The 8,141-nt window shown below is 36.3% G+C and overlaps 1 protein-coding gene across 1 annotated transcript in view; it reads left to right on the top strand.

Moving 5' to 3' along the window:
- The first annotated feature begins 607 nt into the window (after window positions 1-607).
- The window catches only part of Ten-m (teneurin transmembrane protein Ten-m), a 38,889-nt gene continuing 31,355 nt past the window's right edge, over window positions 608-8,141 (top strand). Inside the window, exon 1 of the mRNA XM_011300611.1 lies at window positions 608-1,057. Within this exon, the coding sequence (XP_011298913.1) occupies window positions 931-1,057 (127 nt within the window). The 5' untranslated portion in view covers window positions 608-930. The remainder of the gene's footprint in view (window positions 1,058-8,141) is intronic.

Genomic DNA, 8,141 nt, shown 5'->3' with positions numbered 1-8,141 from the left:
CTTTGTTATAAAAATAAAACTCTGACATAAATACATCATTTTTCTGATACAACCAATATTTATCGAGTTATAATGCTATAAACAATTACCTGTCACCTACAACTCCGTATATTCAATAACTATAAAAAATATTTAAAAAAATCAATTCCCCTCCAGTTACACACATGGACCTCTTCATATAAAAAAAAATCGTAGAAAAGTAGTTGTTGGGCAATTGAAGTAGTGTAGAATGCCTCTTAAATTCATCATGTAAAAATCTATAGCGGGTAATGTATAGAGGAGTTGTAGGATTTTGAGAAGCTCGCGGACCCGCTGATGTCGACACTCCCACCCCCAGGTCGTACCCCACTCTATTCACCTCGAGTCTCACCCTCATTTTCCCCCACCAGGACTTTACCATGGGTTATTCCCTTTTCACTCACGAGCAGACCCGTCGTTCTCACCCTTCTCTCCTCGTATATATACGAAATTGCTCTTCTCCCTTTTTACCCCCCACCAGAGCATCACACACACAAACCAATACACAGGATATTTTCCCCTCTCCCTTTCGGAGAAGCCCCAGTCGCCACAGAGTCGCTTCGCGTCAGTCTACCACCGAATGCGCACGCGTTCACTTTGTTTTTAATCCATTTTACCACTTCGATTTTCCTTCTCAATAAAAGTCCCTTAATTATTACTAAATTTATCACTCGATGGGTGATTAGTGCTGGTTCACGTGATCACCGTTAATGTATTGTTGTCAAAAAATTTGACAATCAATCTGGAATATTTAGGGACAAGGATTTGACATATGCGTCATTTGAGTTGAAGGGAATAGTGGCGGTGATTTGGGCGGATATTTTTATTATTTTTTTTTTTTGTCGTCTAATTTTTTATTGAGCAGTGGGTTATTCTTGGTGGTGGTGCAATGATTATTTGATCTGTTGTGATATGTGCGATATTGATTCGGAGATGTGTGATCCTACGGCACTTCTTGATCTCGTGCCGGATGAGGGATTACTCAAACGACCCTGTATGGATTACAACGAGTACACGTATTGCTACGGTGGGGGTAGAGGTTAGTCTTTAAATTCAGCAACATAACAATTTTAAGGGTCATCGACATGATATGGAAAAAGACCCAGTGGTTCTGTGACAAGTGATGATGATGTTTCATTATTATTTTTTTTAATTCAATTTTATCAAGTGCTGTGTGAAGGATTTGAATTACAAAGTGCTACGTTTCGTACGATTTTTGGAGTGGAAATCAAGAGGGCATATACTCTCGGTAGGGCACTATTATCTCGTGGCATTTTTCACCCTCACATTTTCAAATGTCACCACTCAATCTTTTATTTTTACACCCTCACCTCCCGTTTTTTTACTCAGTGCGCTTTTTACTTCTGCTGTTTTTATTTCGGTGTGAGGGCCTCATGAGTTTGGATTATCATACACAGGGGTAGTTTTGGGGTGTGATATTGCAGTTTGATGGAATAATTAACAATTGATTGACGCTCGTGTTTTGTTAATAACATTCTGAAGCGAAATGGTGAATTGGGAGGAGGCAATTTTTTTTTGCGACTGGTTTTTACACAATATCTCGGGAGTGAAGGGACACAGCGGTTTTTTTATAGAAACATTTTTTATTGAAAAATATGAGAGCTACAAAAAAGGTATCTATGAAAAAATCGTCATCTTGCTTGGATTTCGAGAAATCGGATGATAACTGGGCTGAACAAAAATGCAATTATCCTAGTTCATCATTTCGCGATAGAATTACTCCGATACAGAATAATTTGGGAATAAAATCGCAATTGACTTGTTGTAACGGTTTTTCATTTTCTTTTCATGGAGATTGATCCATCATTTCAGCTTTTCCATTTCGCCCGCAAAATGTGCACGGGATGCTCTCAGCTTTTTCTCTTTTTATTAAAATAAAAATTTCACGGTCGCCTGAAGTTCTGTTTGGATTCCTGAGAGAGCTAAAGTGACAAAAACTAAACAAGATTGATTAGAGTAAACACTCTAAGAACTTGAGGGGGTCCTTTTCGAGGGTTCTGCTTTTCTTTGGTATTTTCTCAGGGTTCGTGTTTCGATGCAAGTGACACTGTGTTCAGCTCGAGGAACGAGTGCACCTGTCGTGACAAAAATAACTGGATATCGAAAGAGAGTGGAAACTGTTTTCAAAAGCTGTAAAAATATATCTCATTAACGGAATACAGGAAATTTGTCGTTAGAATGCAACTGTGCAAACAAAAAGCCAGAGTACGACTCTAATTTTCCCTGGAACCGAAAAAAAAAGCAAAAATTATTTTCAATTTCCGTACGACTAATCGTTGGACGGATTCCTCAGTCTCAAAGATTTCACTTCTACTAGACATTTGTTATTACAGGCTGATTACTGACACGTCTATTATTATGGATAAATTACAATTATAAAATGAAAAAAAAAATTTTTTTTGAGCTAACGAATGAAATTAATTAGTAGTAGTCTATAAATGTGTGATTACGAGTGCTAAATATTGAATTGAGTAATTTGTTTGATTTAATGAATTAAAATTTCGGAGATTAATCGTGATAAGAAATTAAAATTAATCATAATCATAAGAAATTAATATGATTGAATTAAATAATCGATTTTTCTTTTTCGATTGTCTATAACTATTTCATTAATAGTATTTGATTGTTGCTAATCTAAAGCTAATCTAAAGCTAATCTAAATTGAATGAAAGCAATAATTTTTGGTGGAAAAGGCTAGATTGAGATGATTTAGCAAAATTGAAATCTGATTGTGGAAATTAAACTAAAAATATGTCGATATTACCCTGTACAGTGGATCTGATTGCTGGAAAAGTCGAATGGTTTTTCGGAGGGGCTCGGGTTTATTGAAGGAAAGAGAAAGAAGGGCAATACACACCCTCAAATGTCGGGGTAGGGCGTTAGCCCCTCACCATGAATGCTTCGTCCTCCAATCCCTATCCAATATCCGCGAGCTGCCAAATGCACAGAGCTATTTTCTTTCCTTCTTACTCACTCACTTTTCTTCCTAGGCACTCTCTTTTCTCTCTTCTCCCTTGACGACAGCCCCGCCGACGCATCGATCTTAACCTCGGCTCACCGGATTTATTTTCGGCCTCTTTTTCAACCAAACGGGAAACGAATATCTCAAAAATACCCCTATTTCAACTTTTTATCTCGAGTTAATCACGGAATTGACGCCGGATTATACTGAATACCCAATTGTCGGTGATGAATGAGACGGATGATTAATAACGGGAATCACTACCCCCTTATATGGATGGAAACTCGCAAGAATCGATATCTTGTTTTTCACATTTTCTTTTTTTTTTATCGGGATGTGAATGGGGATATCTGAAATTCAACGGTTTTTCAGGAATTTTTTTTCAGGGGACAAAACTCCCATACGGGAGAGAATTATTTCCGTGATTTTCGATTTGGAAATTTTTGCCAATTACTTTTGTAAAGTAGTTTGAGTTTTTAATTACTCCAGTTTTTAATCAACGTCGATTCAGAATCATTATTAAGTTTATAAATTTTTTATAGAATTTTGGAAAGTTGGGTTTTTTGGGGGGGATTGTAATTGATGAGTTTTTATTTGAAAATTTGGAATGGGGGATTTTCTGGGAATTAATTGAGTCGCAACTGGAGGTTTTTGTTAATTTTTTTTTATTTTTCAAAAGTATTTTTCAGTGAAACTAGTTTGTTGTGTGATTAAACCGTTATTCCATGCGATACATTATCCTGCAGCCGACATAATCCATTAATTTGACGCGTTATGAAAATCTATTATTCCACCCACATTTCCGCCAATCGCTGGCCGATCTCGTGCAAGACATGAAAATGAATTTTTTTTTCAAACCCTTTTGTGATATTTTGAAATAAACGAACTAATTTCATTCGACGAATGGAACCGCATAAATATATACGAGTTCAATGTGGGCGAATACCGTTTTGCCACTCGCAAAAAAAACCAAACGCTTTCAACTTTTCTCTCTTTTTATACAGAGTGTGGGCGAAAACGTTTTTGTCACATCGCTGCACCTTGCGGTCGCTATTATTACCATCGATTTTTTCATGGAAAGTAATTTCTTTTCCGGTTCCAACCAACCGGTTAGTGCCTTTTTTTAATTTTATCCTCCAATTTTTATTAAAATTTATCGATTTTTCAATTCGAACAGAAACAGCATTCGTCGGATGTCCAACAGAATTCCATTCAATTTTTTAAATATTTTATTAATTGAATAAAACTTTTTTCTTCCGATAACTGACCAGGCAACTCTATAATTTTTATTAAATATTTTATTAAATCGTTGTACGCGAAAACTTGTTTATGTTCCTAGGACTAATAAATCAGCAAAACTCGATTTACTTCGCTCGTTGAGACATAAATTGCTGTATGTCACGGAGTAATAATAGTATTTTTGTCACTAACTTGTCAAACGTTCTATTTGGGAAGGCCTCAGTGGCTGAGGTATTTACCCTTTGGCTGAAGTACTCGCAGTTTACTCCGAAAGCACCACGAAGTTAGCCACAAAGACCAACTCTGCGCACGCACATTATACCGTATTTTACTGTACACGCAGACCAAATCATCTGTTTTCTTTGATTATCTTGGAATATCACCCCCAAAATAATACATTAAAAGTCCCATATATAGCCAAAAAAAAGTTTTTCTATTCTTCTGGTAAATATACTGTCCATGGGAAAAAATGTACTGCTAAAAAGCCAAAATTTTCGCGGAAACAGCGGATTTAATAATGGACAGTTAATTTTTTTTGTATCAGTCATTCATTTTTCACAGCACTTCCAGTAAATTTTTTGGACTAAACCGTAATATTTGGGGTTAGATCGCAATACCCCACGTTTCCTGCGCAGTCCGGTAATTTCTCAAGCGATTCTCATACGAATTTATGGAAATTTCTCCCCCTGTGGGATTGACGTAAAAAAAAATTCATCATTTTACCTTTTATCATTATTTATCACGAATCACGAAGTTTCAAGGTAGTGGGAGTATTTTCCCGCGTTTTCTGCACTCAAAAAAATCACAAAATTGTAGAGAAAATGCATGAAATTAAATCTAAAATTATCGCACCACGAAAAACCTCGTGAGCCATTAAATAACGACAAAATGTAAAAATATAATTTTTTTTCACAGTAATTCCATCGATAATTTGAGAGCAATACGATTATCATTATTACTACCTAGATCTCCCAACGAAAAATGTATTTTCTCCGAGTGTAGTTGTCCCTCACAGTTTTCCTGAGTGAAATAATGTACGCTGGGAGAAATGGTTGTGGTAATATCTCCTGTATTGATTTTTTCTCGAGTCTACAGAAAAAGAAGGGCATCCTCCTTCAGAGATTATCTTCGTAATTCTCAGCTCCGGCTTGCACTCTAAAATCATAATCACTAGAAATATTTTTTTCAACAGAACGACGAGATATAGTGGTATATACTTTATTGTTTCCGATAATGATGGGGGAGAGAGAAAAAGAGGAAGAGAAGAATGAGTAGATAACACCAAATCAAAGCTTCAGTCAGCAATTGGTATAATTTAGGTTCATCTCTCAGTACATTCTCAGCTTAATCGCTCCATTAGTTCTTGGTATACATCAATTTATCAAAATTTATTGAACATTATTTTTCCTCCCCCTATTTCGTGATAAGAATCACGGAAATCGGGTGAATGCGATATTCTGACAATATCGGATACGAATGGAAAAGCACTTTTAATTCATTTCCAATCACTTATTTTCCGATCAGAAAAATTATCAATCATCGGACAATTTTTTTTCTTGCAATCGAAGTATGTATCACTATTTTTCTGAGGGGTTTTCATTCTTATATGGTCTATATCATATCAGAGGTCAACCAGGTCTCCACAATGGGATTGTGACTCAATCTATTGATCCGGACATTTCTGATTCTGAAACCATTTCATCAACGGGGGATAAGAAAAATATCCATTTAGGTAGTGCAGGTGTACGAACCGTGAGAAATCCTCAGAAAAATAGTAAAGCATACCATTTATAAATTTCTGTTTGAAAATCATTTTTTTTTCCCTATCTACATTTTTTTTTAAATTTATTTATTCATCTTTTTGTTCACTCTCTTGGTGAAAGAAAAAAAGTGACAATTAAGAATGCAATAATTTTTTATTTAATTCTCCATTATTTTTATTTGAAATTTGATTTCCAAATTTCAATATGTATCATGTAGATACATGTTACACTCGAGTCCACAGCATTAGAATTAGAAGGGCCCAAGTTTCTTCTTTCAACTTCCAATTAAACTCGTTTCACTCTTTGTCCCGTTTTTCGCGATGCTGTAGTCTCTTGACCCCCTTTGTATATGTTTTCATTTTTATTTTAAGATTTTTCTCTCTAATGATATCCCCTCCACGGGAAAGAGCGAAACGTACACTAGAGTCGAGGCTTCACTCACTTGAAGATGATAATTTCTTAACGAGACGTTTATACAAGTGTTGATAAAAAAAAATGAGAAAGAGGGAGAGAACTATCTCGTAAATTTGCACTTTAGGGCCCATGACCTTGATGTTTCAACAAAATATAATTATAAACAATCGGTTTTGTAAAAAATCTGCAGCTAATTTTGAAAATATCCGAGAGTTTTCAATTTAATTAACAGACTGGACGAATTAAAAAAGGATTTTTTTTTTCGGCACTCTAATTGGTTATTTATCTTCATTACCACAACCGATAATTGTTCCAATAATAACATTCTGTCGGTTGATTCAATTCTGGAATAATTGGAGGATTTGATAAAAAATTGAAATAATAAAAATAAACCAGTGGCCAGAAACGAGATCAGAGTTCACGATTTTTAATTCAATGACTGGATTGAGTTTCCCACTGAAAAAACATTGACGACTAAAAAGTTTTGAAACCAAGATTTATTTAGTGAGGACTCCACAATGACGATTTGTCCAACGGACAGGAAACTAAGAAAGGGAAGATTAAATTTATCTTTCTAGCCACATCGTTTACGATTCTCAATCCCCACGTACAAATTTTTTTCATTCACGAATGCCCATACGTACAAGTAAGCGACTAAAGTGATACCGTGATTGGTTACTGGTAAATTTGATCAACACATCTTCATACATCAGACGGGGAAAAAAAAAATATTGTTATTCCACGTGCGTACGCGGGCAATCGGTCACGTCTCGTAGAAGTTGATTGTCAAGGTAGTGTGATGCCGAGCCCTTGGATTTTCCCCGAAGACTGAAGGGACACTCTCCAACAACCAAAGAACACTCGACCTTCTCATTCATCTCTATCTGCAATAAATTCCATTCGGCATGGGCTCTTGGCACTGGATATTGTGTTACATTATTCCTTTACTGACGTGTTGTGAATGGGTGTGCGCATCCATTACGCGGCCGGGTGCAACAACAAGACTCCTCTTTCAAGAGTGAAAAGAAAAAAGGACAATGAGATGGAGAGACCGAAAAACGCATTGAGCTGAACGAAACCAACCAACCGGGGATAATTCGGCGCGAGAGTGATGCGCCCGGTTATCGTCTTTTGTGAAGTGCACTGGGTGCTTTAATGGTTTCCTCAGAGGTGCCCCGACCTGAAAACTTGAGAATCAACCTTCAAGTGTTAATGTCACCGATGATTTTGCGTTTGCCAGACCGATCCTTTGCCCGAACAAAATTCATCATCCGGGTGACAACACTAGACGATGCTCATTCATTTTCATAATTTTATTAAAATTCGTTTTAATAATTTTAATTAATATTTTTACGGAACAAGTCTTGCCCATGAAATCAGCTGAAATCTTACTATCGACTGGTTGATTTGTGGGGGATTCCCATTTATTTGAAAGGCCGGGATCTACTGCGCACCTTGTGCGCCGAATTTGAATTTCCCGGCTCGAGTGGACCAATAGGGAATCGGTATTGATAAGGACTAGGTCCCAGATGTGTGCAGTTGCGCATGCTCATGAGGAATTGGCGGTTTAACACTGAAAATCAATCATAATATCATTAAATTGAGTTATTTTATTTTTCCACCATTTTAATTCTTAGAAAGACGGTCCATAAAATGGCGGGAGGATTGAGGAACTACTCTTTGATTAAAATTTTGTTTGATTTTCTTCAACTTTTAATAGGATT

The sequence above is a fragment of the Fopius arisanus genome, unplaced genomic scaffold, assembly GCF_000806365.1.
Source record: "Fopius arisanus strain USDA-PBARC FA_bdor unplaced genomic scaffold, ASM80636v1 scaffold00018, whole genome shotgun sequence".
Lineage (NCBI taxonomy): Eukaryota > Metazoa > Arthropoda > Insecta > Hymenoptera > Braconidae > Fopius > Fopius arisanus.
This window is presented reverse-complemented; position numbering and strand designations above follow the sequence as displayed.